Source organism: Centropristis striata, chromosome 5 (assembly GCF_030273125.1).
Source record: "Centropristis striata isolate RG_2023a ecotype Rhode Island chromosome 5, C.striata_1.0, whole genome shotgun sequence".
Lineage (NCBI taxonomy): Eukaryota > Metazoa > Chordata > Actinopteri > Perciformes > Serranidae > Centropristis > Centropristis striata.
The window spans coordinates 32,126,533-32,149,419 of NC_081521.1; the positions used below are offsets into that span (position 1 = coordinate 32,126,533).

The window sequence follows — 22,887 nt, forward strand, 5'->3', positions numbered from 1 at the left end:
TACAATTTACCATTGTACAGTCTACTGTTTTTTCAATGGTTTAATACTCTAATTTACTGTTTACTTGCCAATTGACTGTGTACGTATTTTATGGTTTTCTAATTAATATCTTGCAAAGTTACTGATACCTTTTGTTATTGCAGCATCCTTTTACTCCTGTAACACTGGAAATCCCCTGCTGCAGCACTAATAAAAAGGATTACATTTAAGGAACACACATTTTAATCGGATAAAACCTTGTAATGAATAAATAGAAAAATAAAAGCTTTATGTCAAGAGATTAAATAAAAAAAAAACCTGGCACAGACAAACAAGACTTGAACAAATACTGTGAGTAAATACTTCTCTGCTGGTTTTACATTTGATATTTATTGAAACAAAGTAGAGCATTGAGCCAATTTGTAAAAAGTAACAAAATATCAGCTATAACACATTACGTTTAACAAACCTCAAATTCATGGAGAAGCTTATAAATATACATATTTGGATTGGTAGAAATATTTTTTCTATCGAGAATCATCACAGGGATAGTGAGCAGTTAACTGAGTGGTACTGGAAATCTGTGGTGATGATAAAAAATCTGAACATCTGTGATATTTATATATGTGTGTGTAAAGCTGAACATGAGTGAGAATAAAGAATTTGTGTGTCGAAACAATAAGGTGCATTTCCCTTTAAAAAACAGTGAAGAGCCGCATTAGTGAGAACACAATTTTAAAAAGTGACTTCAAAACTTGATGTCTGACTTAATATTTATCTATAATGGAGATGATGCATTTCTGTTTAAGCTTAGAAAAGGATCTGGTTAAAGAAAATAAATACAGTTTACTGATTGGTTGGATAGACATACTATATACACAGCATGGAATATTTCACCACTGTAACCACAACATTGCCCATATATATTCAACCATATTAAGTATTGTAGAATAATGTTAAATGGATAATCTGATTTAATATGGAAAAGAATGTAGGCTATAATATTGATATACTTGCTGATGCACTGTAGTAAAAATAAACAGCTGAACAGACACGCACAGACAGGTTTAAGCCTCTGTAACAAAGTGCATAATGGTGGAGGGCTTGTTGCAGCACCTGGGGAACTTTAAGGCTTCTCGGACAGCTTAATAAATGGCCCAATCCCCAAAACAGCCCTCATATTGTACCCATTGTACTCCAAATACTCGTTCGAACCGACAGTGTTCCTTACTCTACATGTGGTAAGGGAGGACGAGTAGACTTCGGTTAGGATGTGAAGGCTGGTTTGGGACTGGGCCCATAAAAACACATCCATACACTACAGCACACAGGCGTTCTCCTCTCAACACAGTGATTCTCGAACAACAAACCAAGACCTTTTAGTCAACTATGCCACAAATATCAAACACTACTCTTCTTAGGAAATTGGAAGCGCAGTCCAATTCTGCCATCAGTGTAACCCATCTGACAAGAAAAATGGTGTTTTCGGATATTAAAAAGGGGAGGGGGTCGGGTGGGGCGACATTTCCAGCCAGTTGTAGGCACTTGAATGGGTTAAAATCGGCTGGTGATGGACTGGGCCAAAATAAAACATAACAATCTCAAAATAAATATTTCACGATACTCTCAGTTTCTGAAGACATAAGATTTTTTTTTTTGAAAAAAAAAAGTCAGTCTTTTTGCAATGGCATAATTGTTTAACTCTATAAATATAATTTATATAGTTTCTTTCTTCCATTCTCTCTCTGTGTTCAACTCCTGTTGCTCCTCCGCTCACAATTACACACAGATGTATGCCCATCGTCTGCAAGCAAACATACACATGCAGCACTCCTCTTCTCACTTGCAGACGAATTGGTCTACGATTTTGGTGCAGCGCTTGCACTTGACGTAGCAGCACCAGTGGAACTTACAGTGACAGCGCTCCACTATCTGGGCTTTGTACTGGTCGTAACCACGGCCGCAGCACATCAGCTCACACCCATCCATGCCCTCTGAGGTCTTGTTGCAAAGGCGCCCCACTGTGCCCAGGGAGCCTGTGCTTTGGTTCTTCAGGCAGTAGTCTGGACTGGATTCGATGTACACTAGGTCGTGGCTTGTGGGCGCGTTGAACTTGCTGTGCATCTGCACCAGCTTCCCACGCGTGTTGAGCTTCATGGCAGCGGCGCTGTCGTACTTTTCCTTCAGTGCATCGCCCACCTTGCGGAAGTCAGCCAGCTGCAGCCAGCAAGTCTTCAGGCTGCAGGATCCTGACACACCGTGGCACTTGCATGACACGTTTGCAAGGTCTGACACCGTCTGAGAGTGTGGAGGAGGGGAGGAGAGAAAAGAAATAAATGGATTAATAACCAGATGAAGAAAAACATTTTCTCTTGTGAGGAAAAGCAACACATGCTTCATATTTCTAATTTGACCTGTCTGCATAAATATTTGCACAATGTGCTGCTCATGATCTCATAAGGCATCGCTTTGCTGTAAAGGACCGAATGATCCTGTCCATGTCTCCAATGGTCCATTGAATAAAACGTTGTCCACTCATTTGTCCTACTTGAAAGAGAACAGCCTGGCAACAGATATCTGGCGTTTCCTTTGAGGTGGTTTCAAGATGTTTGGAAAAGGAAAAGAAACCCCAGAGCTGTGTCCAATGACTCCATCTCCCCACAGATCAAAGCCTCAGGAGGGGAGAGCTGACAGAGCTGTTACACAGATGATCAGCGGAGACCTATGTGATTGACCTGGACTGTCTCACTTCCAACTCTTCTTTTTATCACTGGTTGTTCCATTCTAGGGTCTGCAGTCTACATCTCTCTGCTTACTTCTTTTTTTGATGACATTGTAAGATATTTGTGGGCGTGTGTATGTGTGCATATAACACCGGTATCTTACCCTCCTTCCAGCCTCGTTATTGTGGATATTCATCATTAGCCGGGCGCTCTCATATGAGCCTTTGGGGTAGCTCTTCTCCCTCTCGCGTGCGTCCACAAACTCCTTGGAGAACCTGTAGCCGTAGTTGAGGTTGTCTCCGCAGCCGCCCCACAGCCAGTCTCGCGGCAGGTCTTTGGGGCGAGCTGCACGGCTGCACCCACAGCTGGACAGCTCCCCCTCTCTGCAGGCACGGCTCACTGCGTTCACCACCCCTGCTGCACTGATAGCGTAAGTGAACGCTGTTTCTCGGCTGCCTGCGGACACAAACAGGAACACAATGTCACATTTGGCACAATGAGAAACAGACCAAATGATTTGCCACATCCATTCACTACTTCATTTTTTCCTACATTATACTTGTATATTTATTTTATATTCAATGTGTGTCACTATCATTCAGCTTTAAGGATTTGAACAGTGTTATGAGTTGTGATGTCATATGACAGCATCGACCATACATTTAAGATTACAGAGCACTTCAGCCAAGAGCTGCAGGCTCCCTCTTCACCAACATGTTGAACGGTGGAATCTGGTTTGCTGTTATTGGGCTTCAGCCAGAGAGAAGACAGCGCCCTCTAGTGACAGAGATGCTTCTTAACAAGCAGCTGCCATTTCACCCAAATTGAAAGTGACAACAGTTATTTTATTTATCTGTCATGACTGACTGATCCCGAATCCACTGCTCATTAACTCCCACTGTTTCCACCCTCAATATTTCTTCTGTTGAGACAAGATGTAGAGAGTCTTAAAAAAAAAAAAGACACATTGAAACAGTTTTTGCTATCACTAATCAATTGTAGTCTGAACAAAGCCATAGATTAGAAAAGAAAACTGGCTGAGGAGATAAGTGACTAAAGAAGAAACAGCAGCCCAAACTATGAGACTGCATGTTGACACCGAAGACGGGGGCCGCTAAAAAATAAAAATACACAGCTCATATACCTGCTGGGACAAACTTTAAGAGAGCGTGCAATGATGCCAATAACAGATGGACAGAGAATGGGAGATGAGGGAGGAGAAAGAAAAGACGACTAAGGAGATAAGTCAAGAAAAAGACATTGAAGAAAAAAAAGCAAGCAAAAGGGAAAAGGAGACACACGCAAGGATTTACTATTAGAAAAGGCAGAAAAAGACAATAAGGGAGAAGAGAAAAGATGAACAAAGAAAGCCTGTGGAAAGTCTTAAAGATGTTCAGGTGGGAAACTCTGGCAGGAGGTGAGAGGGGGATTTATTAGCCTAGTACAATTTTTAATCCAGCCCGAGGATGTTGGACTAATAGTGGACCTGTGGACAGACAAACTGTCGTCTCCCACGCGGCTGCCTCCCTTCTCCTGTACCCCCACCCTGGAGCTAGCCAAACCAGGCAGGGGAGAGGGTCGGAACCCGACCACGCCAGCACCCCCCTGGAGCTCAGCTTTAAATCACCGGCAGTGTTCTCCGCCAGCAGACGGACAGACAGTAAGACAGGCTTTCAGATAGACAGCCATAGAGGGGAGGACTTGTTTACTTGGCCCAGAGTGGCCTGAGATGGGAGCAATGTCGGGGGGGAGAAGAGGAATGGGAGAACGGCTGCTGATGAGGTTTCTATGAAGACTGATCTGTGGAGAGGGAGTCAGCAGCGCCAGAGACACAGGTTAGGCAGAATCACCAAGAGGAGCGTAAAAACGCAGACGCACGCATATGTGCACACACAATGTCATGGAGGATGCACAGCACACCCAAAATTATTATTATTTTGACTTAAAAATCTAATTTAAAAAAATAACATTAGCGTTTGCATGGACTGATAACATTAAACAGTTTCACTTCTATGTACTGAGGTCTCCATCTCTGAGATTTTCCCCGCTGCCCCAGTACAATGCAAGCGAATGGAGCTCAAAACATTACATTTAACGTATTCCAAAAAAACATCTCTTTCCGAAAGCAACTTCCTGGTTTCTTGGACCATCTACAGACCTCTGTATGATCACTTTTTAGTGAAAATTTTCTAACTAAAAATAGTCACCAAGAAAACTGTTGACAGTATGTTCTGTGGAGCATCCAGAGTAATGGGAACATTATTACTGGAAAGAAAAGTTGCTGTTGAGCACATTAAAGGTTATTTTTAAAGCTGTGAACACCACAAACTAAATTCCATCTAACATTTATTCCAATAATTGCACACTAGGGTGGGAAAAGAAATCTCAGGGATTTGTATCTCTTAATCTGGACAAATGTGTGCAATCTATGTACGGGAGAATTATTACCATTATTTCATTTAAAGAATTTTGGGTGAACTGACCCTTTAAAGAGTACCAACACTGACAGAATGCCCTTCTGTTTGTATTACTTTGGAGGAATTTGACGGATTCCCAAAATGTAAGCAACACAAGAGCTGACTTTTCTTACTATTCAGACAAGCCCGCTTTAACTCCGACATTTTATAGCTTCATTATAGTTCAGCTGGAGAGTTATGATCAATAAATGGTAAACCACCTTTACATTAGCCCCTGAGGTGAAGGCCCACATCCAAAGAAAACTTAAACAAACCATGTTAAATGATAGGATCCAAAAGTGGGATCACTAAGAGAGGATTGTAAAGCTCTTGAACTCTCTATAAGAGATCTGAGCACACTGCATGCATGTGCGTGCGTGCACGCACACGCACACACACACACACTTTAATCTCTGACAAGGTGATATATTGGTGCATACACTCACTGCACTCCCATTACTTGTAAATACAGGGCAGCTACAGTCCAGCTCCACAGCGAGTGCATCGGTGTGTGTGTGTGTGTGTGTTAAACTAGATTAGATTGTCTCCCATTCATCAGGGGAAAAGCAGATTCTCTGCCTCCCTCTTGCTCCATGTCGGGAGCTGGTTTAGCAGGCCAAAGCCACATGTGATTTATCCAGCAACCTCACCCACCAACTATTCCCTCCACACAGCTGCTGAGAATCAACAGCCCCATACATTTCACAAAGCACACACACACACTTTCAAGAAACACACAAAAGAGGGTCAGTGAATCAGAGAGAGGAAGACTGAAGAAAGAAAAGACAGAGAATGTACAGAACAGTGGTGAATATGTACAGCACGCATTTGTATCTACTTGTGTGTTCATACACACGTTTCTGAGAAACTTTTCTCCTACATTCTTGCTTATTTCTTACCTATTTGCATGACCCGTCCAAAAACAGAGGAGTTGTCCACCGTGCTGCAGTTCCAGCGCCGATGCCTGAACTGGTATTGGCACTCTCTTATGCCTGTCTTGGCACCTTCACCGATGTACTGCATGTGGTCCTGGTAGAGCTGGCACAGCTTCTTCTGGCCCTGCGACAGGCCCACCAGCTGGCTGCACAGAGGCTGGGCACCGATGATGTAGGCCTCTGGGATCAGTAAAGGGTTCATGGCCAAAGACCTGGACGAGAGGGGACACATATTGCAGTTGTTTTTACTCATTTGTCGTTATGACATAAATATATCGATGTTCTCAGGCCAACATTCACAATCAACAGCTTATTTTGCTTGTTCAAGTTCTCTCTCTCATTGGTGAAGCTATGTTAATGAGTGAAATGAAGTGCAGCCATTTGCTGAATGGAGAAAAACCCGCTGGACATAAAGTCATGCTCTATTTCGAGTGAAGACCATACAGTAAATGGAAAAATAGACAAGCCATGAAAAGAAGAGTCAGGGAGGAAAATGGGGCAACGATGAAGAAAATTGTAAGTATAAGTAGAGGATAGAGTAAAATAAAAAGTATGTAATGGGGCAAAACAAAAAAATCTAACACAGACTGACTGTTTTTTATTCAGTTTCCTAAAGCAGCGGTTGTCAACTCTTTTTTTACTTGTGACTCTTTATAGCTCAACAAAGCACGTCAGTGACGCTCATCAAAGGTTACATTTTATGTCTATGAATTAAACAAAAAGTGATGCCACAGTTTCTATTGGTTTCATTTTAAAAGTTTCCAATATTTGGACATTTGCAAAAAAAATAGTTATCTTGATAATTCGCTATGAAAGTTGTTTACATTTTTACAGTACCACATAGGAAAAAATCTGATAATTTTATCTGACAGTTCCATTCAATTTTGCATAAGAGAAAGAAATTAAAATGGATTGAAAGGGTAAGAGAGAGAGAGAGAGAGAGAAAGAGAGAGAGAGAGAGAAACACTAGTACGAGCATCTGGTTCCAGGCCACAGGACAATTAGAGCAGCCCATCCCTGAGCCCTAAGAGAAAGACAATTAGCCCCCAGTGTAACCTGATCAACTGGGGAAAGTCAGCAGCGAAGGGAACACAGACTGAATACACACAACATATACACATAAGCACACACAGAAGAAAAAAAAATCAACATACACACACATGCAGACTGGCGCTCCGTCTCTCTCTCGCACACACACACACACACACACAGTCAGTAGGCCCGCTGCTCTGACACTCTAAATCATTCACACCTGTGCGTCCTCTCAAAGAGGAAACTGAAAGACACACACAGTTTGTGCTCCAAACTCAGCTTTCCTAAAAGGTCTGTGCGAGTTCTCCGCTGCTAAATCCAACTTGTGATTTAAACTTAAAGTAGTTGTCTACTGCGCTGAGCCTTTTAAAATAAATTTCTGCATAGATCATCGTAAAATAATTGTTTAAATTATTGTTTTTATAGAATTATGCCATTGCCACATGATGTCATGGCTGTCTTTGATCTGCTCTTTTGAAGTTAGGAAAAATCTTACACAGAAAGTGTGGGTTTACTGTAAATCCTCCATGTTCTTCTACAAGTTGGAATACACAATTATACCCGAGTGCACAATTAGACAAAAACACAGAAACAGCCACGGGATGTAAAGAGTTGTGATTTGCTTTAAGGAGTGCCTCTATGGCGACTGGTATTTTCCCTATCAGAAGTACTCTGTGTGTTTTAAATGCAGTATGCTTAAATATAGACTTCTCTAATAGTAGCAGGACGTGGGTCCACAGACACAGACACACAGACACACACACACACACACACACACACACACACACACACACACACACACAGACACACAGACACACACACCGTGTTCGTGTTTGCACATATTTGAAAGCCGACTCATAAACCACAGCATTCTATGTTTTCTATAATATTCATAATTTTGGTTTGGCAATATGCAAAGAAAGAAAATAAGGGAGAAAAAGGGTCCTTCCTGAAAAGCTAATGTGCTACAGTCAGCATGTTGTGTTACTTCATATGTGGTGCAACTGAAGCTGAGGAGGCTTACTTAGCAAACACGCACACACACTCTCACACACAGGCCTGAAATTGACTCTGAAACTAAGTAAATGACAAACATAAACACTAGCAAAATGTTGTTTTTTAAATCAATATTACACTAAATCTTTGGCTTTTTTCTTTCTTTTTTTTACTCTTTTCCGGCTCTGCTACCCCATTTACAAATATGACTCATCTATGAGTGTAAAGAGAAGAAAATTTCTCTTGAAAGCTGACAATCTGAACTGGCCATGGCAAAAGTAAACACACACACACACACAAAAATACTGTACATATGGAGAGAAAATTAATGCATACCACCATGAGTTGGCCTCAACTACCACCTGCATGAGGAGTGTGAGGATTGTGAGGGCAAAGACACAGTGTCTGGAGTCCAACAAGCTGCCAAAAGGCCAGCAAACCGGCCGACACACGCAGCCCAGGCCCAGGTTCATACTGCCGCTGATCTGAGGGAGGACAGAGAAAAAAAAGGATGCTTGTCAGTGTGCCTGCCTGTCTGGATGTTTGTCTTACACACAGTTTATGGTGCACAACACAGATATATAATGTCAAAGTGTATGAAAGGAATGCAGGAAAAATTATTTCAGCTGTATAGCGTTACATCTATATCCTCTCTTTTACATGCAAACAGCACTGTGGATGTTGTGCGTATGTGTGTCTATGTGATGAGAGCCCTGAGGCCATCAGCGCTTGCACAGCAGAGCAGTTATTTGGCAGCAGGTCTGAGTGTGAATCACGTAAGACTGATAGACGTGCAGCCGGAGAAGACACAATGACCATGAAACCCCAGCTAGACACATTCCTGACAATTCACTTTACTCAGGGAGAGAGACACACAGACAGACAGACAGACAGACAGACAGACAGACAGACAGACAGACAATGTGTGTTCTTTATTTTAAATCTATTTTAGCCAACATATTTTTTGTTGATGTAAGAGCCATAACTACATTTTCTCAATTTTAACCAACAACTATGGCAAATATATTATCTAAAACACAGGCTTAGAATAAAACCCATAATTTTTTTTTTATTCCTAATTGGTTCATTTTATATATGGCAAGCCTGGTTGTATTTATTCCTTAGAACAAAGTTAAATTTTGTCCAATTATGTAAATATGAATTATACACAGGAAAAGAAAAAAAAAGAAAACTGTTAAACATATTCGTTATTTAATCATTATCATCGTTATTTATCATTTTTATAGGATTTGAATATTTATACAAAACGTGGAAATTAAGTTTTTTTTAAAAACCGTTTCCTTCTCGGGAGCTGTGATGCATCTGGCTATTAAACATATAATTTGACAAATAACGGTTATGTCCGTCTATAATTATATTAAAATTAATTTTCATATTTATTAATTGAATGTGGATTAGACTGAAAGGAGCCACGTCAGCGAATGATGTTCTGGGCCTGGTTGTGCTGTGCAGCCTTTTGCCTATAACGAAAACTACAAGGGTTTTTTAAAGGAAAAAAAGTCAATTATTTGCAGGGAACTGCGTGGCTTTGGTGATATAGTTTGGCTGCTATGTAGGCAGAAAATGAGTTTAAATAATTACCCTTCAATGTGGGAGTTGAACCGATGTGCCAGCCTTCCAGTTGGGCCGTGTGTGAATTTTGGGACTCAGAAAAGCTCTAATTTGTCACGCTGCGTTATTTTCCAGGGTTGAGTCGTGGAGACCTGGACCTGCCTAATACTCATTAAACACGAGGCCAAGTTCACCATCACTCACCCAGCTCGCGCGCATATACACACGAGCATGTGCTTCCAGTTTGTGCACTGCTTCATAATAGTTGGTGAGGTTATGTTTCTTACAGTTCTTCCACATAAATTAAACCAATAATCCACAAAGGGCGGCGGTTTTACACTGATTTTAAACCAACTAATTGGAGTTGTTATGTGCCAGGAAGCGGATTTAAAAATATATAATTTAATTTATGGTTAATTAAGTTCTACAATTAGATATTATTTTTGCGCCAAGCAGAACAGTATATCCGGAGTAACTCAACAGCTGGCGTTTTATTCTGCATATTCATATTTAAATTAACCGTCATGATACCACAGGTGCCTGCAATTATCTGACATTTCACAACAGCCTCTCAGCCAATCAGAGAAGAGAACAGTAATTATTCGATTTAACAGGCACGCCAGGATTTTATTTTTGAACAATACTTAATAATAGGCAACAGCTTAATTCATTTTAAGTGCTCCAACTACTCAATGATATGCATAACTTTGTAATTATTACTTAAAATTGTAAATATAGATCACATTCCTCTATTTTGCATCACTGTGAGGTGCGCCAATCGTGCGCTCTGTGACCCCTGGAAACGATTTGACCCGATAGAAATATTCATTGGGATTTCACTGAATGACTGACGACTACTTCGACTAGTTCTGTCAGTAAAAGTAGCATCAAATTGGACAAATTTCAGGAAGAGAGCAATTAGAATACGGTCGACAGGATGATAAAACATCGGGCGCTACTTTCGCAATGGATTATTTTAGTTTAAGGGCCATATGGGACTGAATACGATTAACATTAAACCTGAGAGTAAAAGAAAACAAAGTAGCCTGCCTTTTATTTTAAATGAGAAAAACCTTATTATTTCACCTTCAAGTCAAATTTGGACCTGCGTTTTCTCTAATTTTTGGCTTGCTCTGGTTGGAATCTAAAAGATTATGACAGTGAAATATAATAGCATTTAGATCATCTTAGAGACAAATATTATGATATGTGAGGGGGAAAGCATTAAGGAGCAAAGAGTGTCAAATCATGACAACTTTTAATGACTGACTGGGCTATTTTAAACGACTAGCCTATATTTACAGTATGACCTGCATCTTTAAACATTTGGATAAAATGCATGGGGGGAAACTTAGTGCGTATGGATGAGTTTGAAAATGTAGTTCATAGAACAATTTGATTACAAAAAGATCACTTTTTTTCCAAGTCGAATGGCATTGTAATTTACTGACTAATTGGTGAAACAAAATCCGCATTTAATAGCGCAAAAATCATGAGCCTCTTTCCTGCCTGTCCTGTTGTTAAAAAAAACCAGGAGAGGGAGCCAGGTACAAGGGTTTGATGAGGAGAAGCAGCTCAAAGAACATTGCCTGACTTTAATTTGGGACTGTTAGAAAACAATAGAAACAGAAAGCCGAGTAGTGCTTCTCATTTTGCATGCATTTTTAAAACTAATAATGATGGTAAATTTGCACAGCAGGACCACAGTCCCAAAAGATACCACTGAAACACACATTTTCCACCTTTTATGATAAACTGTGGCTGCATGGAAAAGTGAGTGAACCAGGAGACCTATAGGCTACTCACCAGGGAGCACAGCCCGTTAGAAGTTGTAATCCACTTTCTGCAGACGATATCAAACCAATAATCCCAGAGCAGGCCAGGTGGATTTAAGATTTCCTTTTCCGCTGCAGTGAGGACAGGTTTCGTCGTTTTATCCGGATTTCTTGGAAAGTGCTCGGCTGGGGTGAAGAAAGCAAGCGGGACGCTAAAGAGTTCTTCAGGTTTGGTGTTTTGGTGAACACGGTCACCAGACAAATCAGTGCCTGCGCTCCGTGCGCCAAACAGTTTGGAAGTCTGGTAGGAAGCAGCGGGATGTATAAAATGTCCACAGACAGTGTACGGAAATGATCAGTTTCTTTAACTAGTCAGTGCGTGACTTTGCAGCAATATTAACAAATAAAACCATCTACGGCAGCCCAAAAGTGCCACTGGCGAAAAACGTCGGATGCAGCCTACTTTGTCGATTACTTTCTAATTAAAAGCGGCCTACTTTTATAGTCCCTTTCCAATTTAAAAAGTGTCCAAGGTTATAGCTAGACTATGTCAAAGTAAAAACACGAAAAATCTTGTTATGAGCATTAAATCCAGCCACTTGCACGCTCAGGTCATTTTACCTGCGGAAACATCCACACGGAGATCCTCGCCACAAACGACTTGTCAATTTACCTTCCATTCTGTGCAAAAATGACTTTGACAATTCCTCAGCTCGACTTAAAAGTCTTCACATGCAAAAAAGTAAGTCATCCGCCTCGAAAAAAAAGGGAGAAAAAAAAACAGATGCCACAATTAATCGGCTCCAGACAGTATGCTCCAAAAAACTTTCCGCGCGGACTATCTCCAAACAGTGCGGCTTGGCGAGCGCGCACGGTGCCAGGGGGAGGAAAAGAGCACAGCGTGTGAACAACAGCGGCTTTGCTGAGGCTCCGAGTCTGTCCCACACCGTATGTGTGTGTCAGTGTGTGTTCAAGTGCAGAAAAGTATCACCGACTAACCCTCCCTCTCTCTGCTTTTCTCTCTCTCTCTCCCTCACCTGCTTCAGTCGCCTCCTCTCACAAACTAGCACACTGCAGCATGGATGCGCAGCGCAAAACCTTCAGATGGCGCATGCGCTTCACTTTTCTCCTCAAATCCCTTTTTTCTTCTTCCAGCCACAAACTTTCAAGAAGCAAGGAATTTGAGTGTAGGTAAAATTGTGAGAGAGTGAGAGAGAGAGGGAGAGAGCGAGAGAGAAAGAAAGAGAGAAGGGCGGAACAGGCTGTAACAAAACAAGCGTCTCTATTACCTAAAATAAACTTATAAAGCACCCGAGGCTATTACCCTATCCATACCAGAGTAGAGTTAGGATTTTCACTGGCAGCAGATCGAGTTACCACTCAGTAAAATCAAGACAAGCAGGTCCATATCGTGTGCTTATACAGGCTGCTCTCATCACCTGAAGGCCTGCGAGCATTACGGTCATTACGGTAATTATTATTCTATGGTACATTATCTCAAAACATGCTGCAGGAATCCGTCGGCTTACAGTTCGATATTTTTCAATGAACCCCATGATGAGTGTCAGAGGGCAAAGTGTTTAATAGTTTCACGTGTGTCACTGTGGATTCCTCAGTGTGTGCACACCGAAGGCATTCAAGGGTGAAAGCAGTGTTATTTTCAATTGCGCTGGACAGAATTTCATGTGTATTGAGGAAATAGAGATAGAATAACAGTGGGTGAAAGACGTAAAACAATGCTAAAATTAATGGAAGGGGGCAGTCACTTCGATATCTGGCTGTATGCCCAAATAAGGACTTGCCTCAGGTGATACAGGGAGGAGAAAGAGAGGGGGAGAGAAATCAATTCAGACATGTTTATCATATTGATCTTGTAGTCAAGTGCATTCAATATTATAGGTCTGCTTTTGGCCTAATTTAAATCAGTGTGAGTCCCTTTGAAGCCCCAATTGAAGGGAAATATATACATTTAAAAACACATAAAAACAAAATGTAAATCTTAATTCTAAACCCCTCAAATGTGTCTGTACTATTTAAAAAAAGATCAGTAATAAAAATATAGTTTATTCCAGCCCCTAAAGGATTTTTAAGTAACTCACAATACTCATCTTTTTGCCACATTTTTTGTGTTAAGTGTGTATGCAATTTAGGAATTTAACTCTTTACGCGATTGTGAATAGCTGTGGCAAAAATTGAGTGTGAAGTGCCTGGAAATCTTGCAAGAGGTTCTGTTCCCAGCTAATGTTACCGTGGTGGATGCTGGAGGCTGCGACTGCGTCAAAGAGCACTTAAAACATGCTCAGCCACATTTCTGATCCCTCATCATGCCTCACTACCCCTCTCTCCTCCTCCTCCTCCATCCCCCCGCGTTCCCCTAGGAAGAAAACTGGGCAACATCTGGCTGAGTTTATGAGAGAGAGAGAGAGAGAGAGAGAGAGAGAGAGAGAGAGAGAGAGAGAGGGAGAGAGAGAGAGAGAAATTGGTAGACCATGAAAACTGGGGAGAATTCTTTCTTGGGCAGTGCAAGACTCTATTGTTGTAGTTGCCATTAGTGGCGATGAAACTTTAATCTTGTGAAAATATCCATTGTTGCACTCAAATTTACCAATAACACTGTCGATGTCAATGTTCACATTATTGTCCCTCTGATAAAACACATGTTGCAGTTCTTGTGAAAACAAATTTTATTCAAACAGAACAGAAACAAGCTGACCACTGCAAAACACTGTGGAACAAGTCAAGGGCGAATACTGTTATCCCCCAAACTTTCACAGTCATCACAATCATGAGAGCAGCATGGAACCACACACACACATGCACACACACTGTACAAAAACTGTACATGTTGGGTAAGGGAAACACTGTTATACTGTTGAATCAAAACACAACACTGGACGTCATCGTCAGCCTCCAATGACACAGTGCTTTAAAATGCAAGTCACTTCATTAAAAACAGATTCGCCACTCAGATTCTCAGGATCAACAAATAGACAATAGAATAATATGTCACTCATCAGCATATTAAGTCACACACAGCTGTTAAAACTTCCAAAAAAAAGAGTGGCACTCAAAACTGTTTCAGATGTAGAAAAGCTAACAGAACATGATATTGGTTCATTAAACAAACGCACAGCAGGCTAAAAGAACACAAGGAGAAATGTATAAACAGACTGTTCTTACAGTAAGATGGCTGATTTGACGTCAGCCGCGTTTCCTTTTTTGTTAGTAAGTGTCCTGATTTTTAGAGAAGCTGATGCTCAAGCTGTTTATCACGGGCATTTCCAAGCCCAAATTTACTTCTTCTTCTTGGTCTTTCAACAGGAAGTGGAAGTTAGTCCAAGAAATGAGTAACTACCGCGGTTTACATGGTAATCTGAATGATTCAGATGCTGTCCCATTTCAGTAATTTGTTTCAGCAGACAGGATTGTCTCCTTTGGCACGGTACATTGAGAAGGTCTCTGTGGATTGTGGATTTTGAGGACCATGTTGTTATATTTACAAAAGTCTGATATTTAGCTGCAGAAGTAAACACATTCATGCCATCATAAGCCAGTCCAGGATTGGCATGGGTTTACGGTTAGTTCCACTGGCTCTGTTTAGCCACACCAGTAGTCGACAGTGGTGGAGTGATTGCCGGTTGATGTGAAGCCAGAACTCTGTAGCACCGCAGTACTGTAAAATGAATCCGGCTCCCAGTCTATTGAAAACAGCTAGGGAAATGAAGGCCGCTTGCCAATACCTTGAAGCTCCACACTGATGACTGATGGTCCTGCGAGGGACATTCACCCTCCCTCAGTGGGCCACTGTCATTTGTCATCAAAGGTGACATTCATCGGCGAAATGGGAGAATTTCTGACCGGCTGAACGCTATGCTTGTCCATAATACACTGAAATGGTCCAGGAGTGTGTGTATATCTGTTTTATATGTATACTTGCAGTTGGAGCTCTTGAAACTCTTGGTACCTGGCTTTACAAGCAGCTGTGGAAAGGAACATTAAGAAAAAAAATCAGTATGAGAGATTAACCACAAGGAATGAAAAACAAATGCTATAATCCACACAGGAATATAAAGATGCATCATCTAGCCAAAGATCTTAGGTTGTTTTTTTACATTTTCTCTCTTAAAAGGTTACATCATACAATTACATTGCATAGTAATGGACAAATAGAACTCAAACACTCAGGTCTAGTGTAGATATTTCGTTTTTTGTTAGCTTTAGATTTACCATTTTCTTCCTCTAACTGTCTGGCGAGCCTCCAGAGGTCCTTAAGAATGCTCTAAATGCAGTTGGCAGCTGCCCAAACATCAAGTGCTCATTAATAAAAAAAATAAAAAAAACTATATCGGAATGTGTCTGTTATTCAGGCTGCACAGCAGTCAGCAACAACTCACTTCTTTCCTGAGGGTTAGGTTGTGCAAAAAGAAACAATGATGTATGTCTAGCTCGCTGGGGGCGCCTCATTGGCTGGGAAAACAGGCCCCAAAATAACTACCAATCACTGAAGACGTTATCATCAGTCACTCAGAGGGAGCACAGTGATAGAAGTTTGGGGAAAAGGTTGTGATAGAGATGATTTGACCTGAGTAATCACCCAGAAATCGTGAATGTAAAGGGATAACAAGTATTTAATGGTAGCATTTTAGGTTAGTGTGTTATGTTTAACGACTCAAATTGTATGGAATGTGTTGAGTTTTGCAGGGCTGCTCACACTCTTCCTGTCTCCCTCTGATTGGCTGCCAGGCAGAGAAGGACCATCCATTACAGCCAGGAGTAAATAAACATGCACAGCAATTAAAGTGCCATCATTTGTTATGCAACACAGGGTGTGTATGTGTGTACATGTAAACCTGCTTGCGTGTAAGTGTGACCAAATGTGTTTGTGCATGAACATGGTCTCGCGTGTAAATTTGTGCTTGTGTGTTGGACGCCTTTCTCAGGTTTCTCCGCCGTCGTCTGCACTTAAATTAATGATTTGGGGGCCAGAGAATCAACAAATATGCCCTCCGGCAGGGCATAATGGAGAGCACGACCTGCCTGTGGATGTGTTTGAAGACCGCTCCTCTTTCTTCTCTGTCAACACCTCACTACTTCCACACAACAGATGCATTCACTACACAAACTCACGTGTGACGTCTGTGTTCATGTTGTTAATGAGGAAGTGTGTGTCGCAATGTGGTCATGAATGTATTTACGCTTATCGGCCTGTGATTATTTTACATGTCAGCATGTTGTGACAGAGTGTTAAAATCTTATGGAATTTTATGTTCCTTAGTTCTGCATTTGTAATCATGATTATGCTCACTTTAGAAACATGTGACAAAGCAAAGCACATTATATTGGCCAGGAAAGCTACGACCACACTCTGGATAATTTAGTGAGCTCAAATGGCTCTGGCAGGCAGCTTAAAGCCTTTTCAGCACCAAAGGTCATTGTCCACAATTTTCTGCATCATCAGCTGCTAAAGGCAGCAAAAAGAGCCAGCTACAAGTATACGGCACTGCACAAAGAGAACGTTTTAACAAGTTTCATACTCTTGATTGTGTAAGTATAAACTCCAGCTGGGTGAGGGAGCACTTGCCACAGTTTCTGTAGTCAAATAAAATGTTCAAATTAAGTAGAATATGACTGAAAATGCACATTTGAAATAAAGTCAGCAAACATGGCGATTATATTTATCAAACAGACACTAGCAATGTGCAGCCGTTATTCTGCATTAGGCCTGTATGGCTAGGAATGTGATGAATTGTACTATAATATGCAAACCGTGACCTTCACAGGAACAGCTACTGATAAAACTTAAACATCAACATTTGACACTCACTCCAACACGTTATCATATTGAGCCATTTCACTTAAAGTAGGTTAAGTGAAATGGCTCGATATGATAACGTGCTGGAGTGAGAGGGAAAAGGTTAATATGCTAATGGATTTATTCATACACATATGAATGTACATAATTCTCTGTCTCTTTTGAAGTTGGTTTTAGATCACAATTTTGTGTACTGTCCTTTTAAATAAAAAAAAATGTTACCTACCGATGCAAACATTTTAAGTGGCTGTACATGGAATTCAGAGTGAATCGATTGCCTGCACATGGCTCTCAAAACGGTGGAGGCTGAGCCGGTGTCTATGCTAACACCACATGAATCATCCAAAAAATGGCAACAGTGGGGACAGAGCTAACAGTGTAACCTGTGGGAGAACCAGCAAGTGTGCTTCTGCAACAATGGAGTGGGTTGGGAAGGTGAATGAGAGCAATGCAGAGTGGGACACACAAACTCCATTTGTGTGTCCCACTCGCTGCTGCACAAGCTTGGATTTAAAACACCATTACTCCACTGTAGCTTTAAATTATAAGTAGTTGTTTACTGCTATATCAATGTTCTGAATGTCATGTACAGCCTCTAATGGCAAAATGTAATTTCCCTCTCCCTCCTGCAGCACCCATTATCTCCCTCTAACTCCAATCAGCCATTCCTATCTTCTACTCCCTGCGTAACCCTCATCATCCTCCCCACTCCTCCACTCTTAGTGTGCTTGATGGTGGGATCAGACAGGGTGAACACTTTCTCATATTAATACTGGTTTAGCCCACATCCTGAGACTGGGAAATTATTGACTTAGCAAAATTTGCAAATGCCCTCTGCAGCAACAGAGGTCTAGTTGAGGTAAAAACCAGTTTCTCCTGCCTGGGACTCCTGTGTTCATTTCACACTGTTAATTTTGTGACCAGTATTGTGTATCTACATACACAACATATGAGGTCAAAGTCCTTGTAAGTGGATAGATAATCCAAATAAGGCTGAAAGGTGTCTATGTTTCTCAAAATCTATGCTAGTTTGTCTTTCTGTCCGACTGTCTGTCCTTGTCCTGAGGAATGGGTATCAAGCCAGGGAGTCTGGATATGAGCGGCTGAACCCCTTCTTGTCTTTAAGTGCTACTAATATAAACTGCCTGTTAAATGGATCCTTGCAGAGTTTTGGGACCACCAATGTTAAAGTGCTGCTCTTTCACTTGGAATTACGCTGTGGTTGGTGTCCTTTCACTCCTACAGAAAAAAGAGAAACACACCAAATTCAATTACCAGTACAAAGAACCCCCCACCTCACCTCAGTCTACCAAGACCTGGGACGTAAAACAAGCCATTCCGTGGTATGAAGGGGAAGGTATTAGGGTGAAATACAGGAAGAGAGAAGTGACATCTCACTGTTCTGTCTACACAGTTACACATATTTCTCTTTGTTGAGATACACTGAGAATACATATTTTCTGTAGTCACATGGTCTGTATGACCACAGAAAATATCACGTTTCTGATTCAATGGGCTATTTAACCTCAGAAAAGAAGGTCAGAAGAGAATCAGTTTATCACAAATGAAATGCCTTGAAATGAAAACAAAAAATCACTACCCTTATCATATGTCTGATTTATTGAATACAGAGTCTGTGGTGTAATGGTGTAATGTTCACTGAAGGCAAAACCCCCCCCCAAAAACAAACCTACAGCATCTCTTTTGCTCTATTGGAGAACAGTGTCTAAGGCAAATGCAATAAAAAAGCATTTGAAACTTGGTCAAATTCCAATTAATAGATTAGAAGGGACACATTCCTGTGAGCTAAACACTCAGATCAATTTAAAATAAATAAAAAAGGGCACATGTCGATCCAGACATTAAAATATGGCCAACATCAAGCCACCCCAGGAAGAGAGAACATCTCCTTGGCAACAATTGCTTCAAGAGCTCGCCCTTTCTTCCCTACATTTCTCCTTTTTTCCCTCTCTCTTTCTTTTTTTTCTGCCTGACTTTTACAACTTCCTCCTGGTTGGGACTGCAGCTCTAACCCAAACAAAACTCCATTTTTTAGTTATTGGCCCTCATGGCATGTAATGGAGAATCAAGCTAATTATCCCTACAGCTGTTTTCACTTGCTTTTTATGTAAGCAATACCTGGCTGATCCAGAGAGCAACAGTGAGGCCCTTCTTAGCGCTCCAGGCCTCCAGGCCGGCTGGAATTAGAGAGCAAAATGCCAGGTTTTCCTCCCCCCGATGCTGCCCGCGTGTACCCCTGCACCCATCTCCCAGCACACAACCCGGGCCTGACACAACCCCCTGCACGCCCAAAATCTTCCATCTCCACTCCCTCATACACCTCTCAAAGCTTCCCCTTTGATGTTCAACAAAGTTGCTCTTCAGTTAAGATCTGTATGACAAGCGCTCATTTTCTTCCACTGATGGTCTCCGGCAATTAATGAAGGAGGTGAGCTAGGGTGTGGCTTGGATTAACCATCACCTGCTGTCAAAGGACTAGAAAGAGAGTGCAAAAAAGAAGAGGGAGGGAAAAGACGGGAGAGAGGAGGGTAAAGAGTGAAAGAAAACAATCCCGCACAGGCTAATTACATAATTTCCTTCATATGAGCAAACACATGCTGGGTGAAAGCAAGTGTGAGCAAGCCTCACAGATGCCAGGCCAAGAGGTGCTGAGACCTCGTAACACACTCTACAACTGCTCTCTGGGCTGCCTGTGCCACAGAAATTCAGATCTCAGAGGCAAGACTATGTGCACTTGTTTGTAGTTTTTGTGGGATTCATATCCAACATGTAAGTATTGATCCTTCCTTCTCCAGCATTCTCAGGGTAAAGCGACTCTGTGCAGATAAACAAATGCTGGTGTAACATTTCCCTCATTACAGTCCATTCCTCACTGCAGCCAGAAATTTGTTCAGTACAAACACCACTAGGTGGAGTTGACTGTTGATGAAAAAAAAAAGAAATCTCATGTATCAAACTCATTAAACTCCCATGGATAGGCAGCGTGCATCTGTAAGTGAGACAGACACTGTGACACACTTCCCAAGTACCATTTCTGAGCTTTTTCCCATTCAATCACTGCTGCAATCACATGCGTTGTCTTCCCCTGAAACTGACATCTGGTTTGAAATGAACAAAGATGGAGAAAGACAGGGGAGATCACTGGTAGCAATTTCAAAACTTCTATTATTTCAGCTAAATTATAGTAACGACTGTGCCAGCGACAAAAAGTAAAAGAGCAATCTCTCCCTTGAACTCTCTCCTTCTCCCTCTTTTTTGCCTCTAATCCTGTGAGGAATGATGGAGGGCTCTCTGTGGAATGGTGATGAGTTTCCCGAGTCCAGCCAAGGTGTGCCAATGTACAAATGATACGTGTGGAATCTGCAGTACCTACCCCAAATGTGGAGGTTGTTTTCACATATTTTGCGCACACAGACAAAAGCACCTCTGCACACACACACACACACACACACATATACATATGCACGTACTGTACATGCACTTGTTTAAAAAAGCATAATATGCATGCCTGTTGAAATTCATGCACAGGAATACAAAGGTACAAGCATCAGAGAGGGAAGTTGAAAAAGTGTTATTGGTGGGATATCTTCAAATATTCATTTATCACTTGAGGCAAAAAAGAAACTATGTTCATAAAAGTGCAAAATGTTCATGCAGGTCTAAAATACAGGTTTGCGCAACAATAAAAGGTGCATGGAATTCTGTCTGCTCCAAAATTCCTCTCTCCTCCTCCTCCCCCACTCCGTCTCTCTTGATCTGTCTCTCATAGCGCTCCCTGACTAATCTCACTCATTTACTCCTTTTTTTTTTTAGTTTTATCACAGGATTTTTTCTCTTTTCCTCTCTCTCGCTTTGAGCACAGTATGAGTGGCAGTGTTTATGTTATTGGGAGAAATGTCAAGAGCTCTACTGTGGGCCAGCTGCGTGTGTGTCAAAATCTGCCTGTGAGTGCCTGTATGGCTGTGTATACAATCCACCAGTGCACCTATTTTTCCTAGTAAGAATAGCTCAGGGACCCTGGCGAGGTTGCGTCCCATAACAACACCTTGACCTGCAGCTACACCTCTGAGTGGAGCAGCCCGTCAGAATCCAGGCTGAAGAGCCCTGAACGTGCCTGCATCTTGACACCAGCGCAGGCCCAGCCAGGCAGGGGAGACGAGTGAAACCCGAGCCCACATTAAAGCACCTCCATCAGGTAGGAGATCAGGGAGGCCTCCATGCTCTCAGTGTCTGCGGGGGTCCGGGCCTCTGAAGCCCTATCTCACCTCCATCTGGAAAGAGAATCTGAGGGTAGTCTGATGGTTCGATAAGAGGCCATGCCGACTGACACGGTAACAGCCTCTCACCCCCATTTCGCAAAAACCAAAGTGGATGCAAGTCTAGCTTTGGCGCACTCTCATGCAGGTAGGAGAGGGAGGGTGGATGGTGTGGATGCATGGTGGCATTCATTTTGCTTTGAAGGTTTGACCCAGTACCCTGAAATATGTGTAGAGGTGCTAGGCTTACAGAAACAAGCTTGGAGTGTAACATGGGCATACATCAAAACCTTCTTTCGTGTTTTCTTTGTTCTTTGTACCTTGAAGAGTCAACACACATAAATGTGGGAAAAAGACATGACGGACATTCATATTTCTGTTTTATAAGGAAGGAAAGTTTCCATGCCGGAGATACAGTGTGGGCTGGAGGGAAGACCTTAGTCCTGAAAGATGGAAAAGAAGGACAGAGAGCCAGACGAGTGGTGAATGGCATACTCTGCACTAACAGCCGTGTTACAGAAACATATCTTTATTCAAGTGTTTCTTCTCGACTACTTTCCATTTTAAATTTTTCTGTTTGTGTGTGTGAATATTACAAAAATACCGTTACACTCGTTTAATCAGTCACCCCTCCGTTGTGCTATTAATGCTCCACCCTCCTCTTGATGTCTTCTCAAGATGAGACCAACTCCACTGACCCATCGGTCCTCATTACTGACCAGCTAGACGCTTCCTCTCTCTCTCTGCCCACAGACTCAATTTCTCCATCTGTTCTTTATTGTCCATAGTTCAGTTCTCCCTCTTAACTGATTTGCCCTTCCACTATACCAGGCTGGAGACACAGAAGCATATTTTATTTTCCTGTTCTGTGTTTGTACAGTATAAAACACAATTACTAAGCACACAAACTTGACAGAATACAGCAAACAAAAACAGCAAATTCCTGGCATAAAACGTATTAATAAGAAAAGGCTGATTACTGAGCTTCATTTGGGCCAATACATTTTTTGGCCATGAGCCTAATATGTAAGCACACCAGGGAGTAAAGCCTGTGTGTGTGGATGTGTGCTTGCTATAAATGGGCACAGAGACAATGAAGCCGGCGCTTTGGATTTCAAATAGTTTGGTTTGGTCTGGTTTGGTCATCTCAGATCTATTTAGGATCACTTGAACCAGTTAAGCAAATAAATGTGATCCTTCAGATCTCAATCTGCTCTGAAGGAAAAACAGGCTCACCTTTACATAGGTGTGTGTTGGTGTGCATATCTGCGCCTGCATGTGGACCTGTGCGTGTTTGCGTATGAATCTGTATCTATGTGCGTGTGCGGGA

At 41.7% G+C, this 22,887-nt stretch overlaps 2 protein-coding genes across 3 annotated transcripts in view; both read right to left on the reverse strand.

The window, feature by feature from the left end:
- Positions 1-333: 333 nt before the first annotated feature.
- Positions 334-12,501, reverse strand: wnt5a (wingless-type MMTV integration site family, member 5a). Of its 2 annotated transcripts, none has more exons than XM_059333777.1 (5): positions 11,500-12,501; positions 8,458-8,606; positions 6,058-6,305; positions 2,866-3,158; positions 334-2,277 (listed from the first exon to the last, which is right to left on the reverse strand). In XM_059333777.1, the coding sequence occupies exons 2-5, from the start codon at positions 8,592-8,594 to the stop codon at positions 1,819-1,821; spliced, it is 1,137 nt and encodes a 378-aa protein (XP_059189760.1). In that variant the 5' UTR covers positions 8,595-8,606; positions 11,500-12,501; the 3' UTR covers positions 334-1,818. The 2 variants fall into 2 exon arrangements, with proteins under 2 accessions (XP_059189760.1, XP_059189761.1); XM_059333778.1 differs by lacking the exon at positions 11,500-12,501 and adding an exon at positions 9,724-10,753.
- A 1,633-nt stretch (positions 12,502-14,134) lies between these two features.
- Positions 14,135-22,887, reverse strand: part of LOC131971019 (ERC protein 2-like) — a 164,353-nt gene continuing 155,600 nt past the window's right edge. The window contains exon 18 of the mRNA XM_059332285.1: positions 14,135-15,448. The gene's annotated coding sequence lies outside the window, so the exon portion shown is untranslated. The remainder of the gene's footprint in view (positions 15,449-22,887) is intronic.

Excerpts from the sequence above, each read along its gene's own strand:
- wnt5a (XM_059333777.1), bottom strand. The coding sequence starts at position 8,594 with ATGAACCTGGGCCTGGGCTGCGTGTGTCGGCCGGTTTGCTGGCCTTTT. Across the intron at positions 6,306-8,457 it reads GTTGAGGCCAACTCATGGTG|GTCTTTGGCCATGAACCCTT; the intron begins GTATGCATTAAT and ends CCTCTCGTCCAG. Across the intron at positions 3,159-6,057 it reads TGGACGGGTCATGCAAATAG|GCAGCCGAGAAACAGCGTTC; the intron begins GTAAGAAATAAG and ends TTGTGTCCGCAG.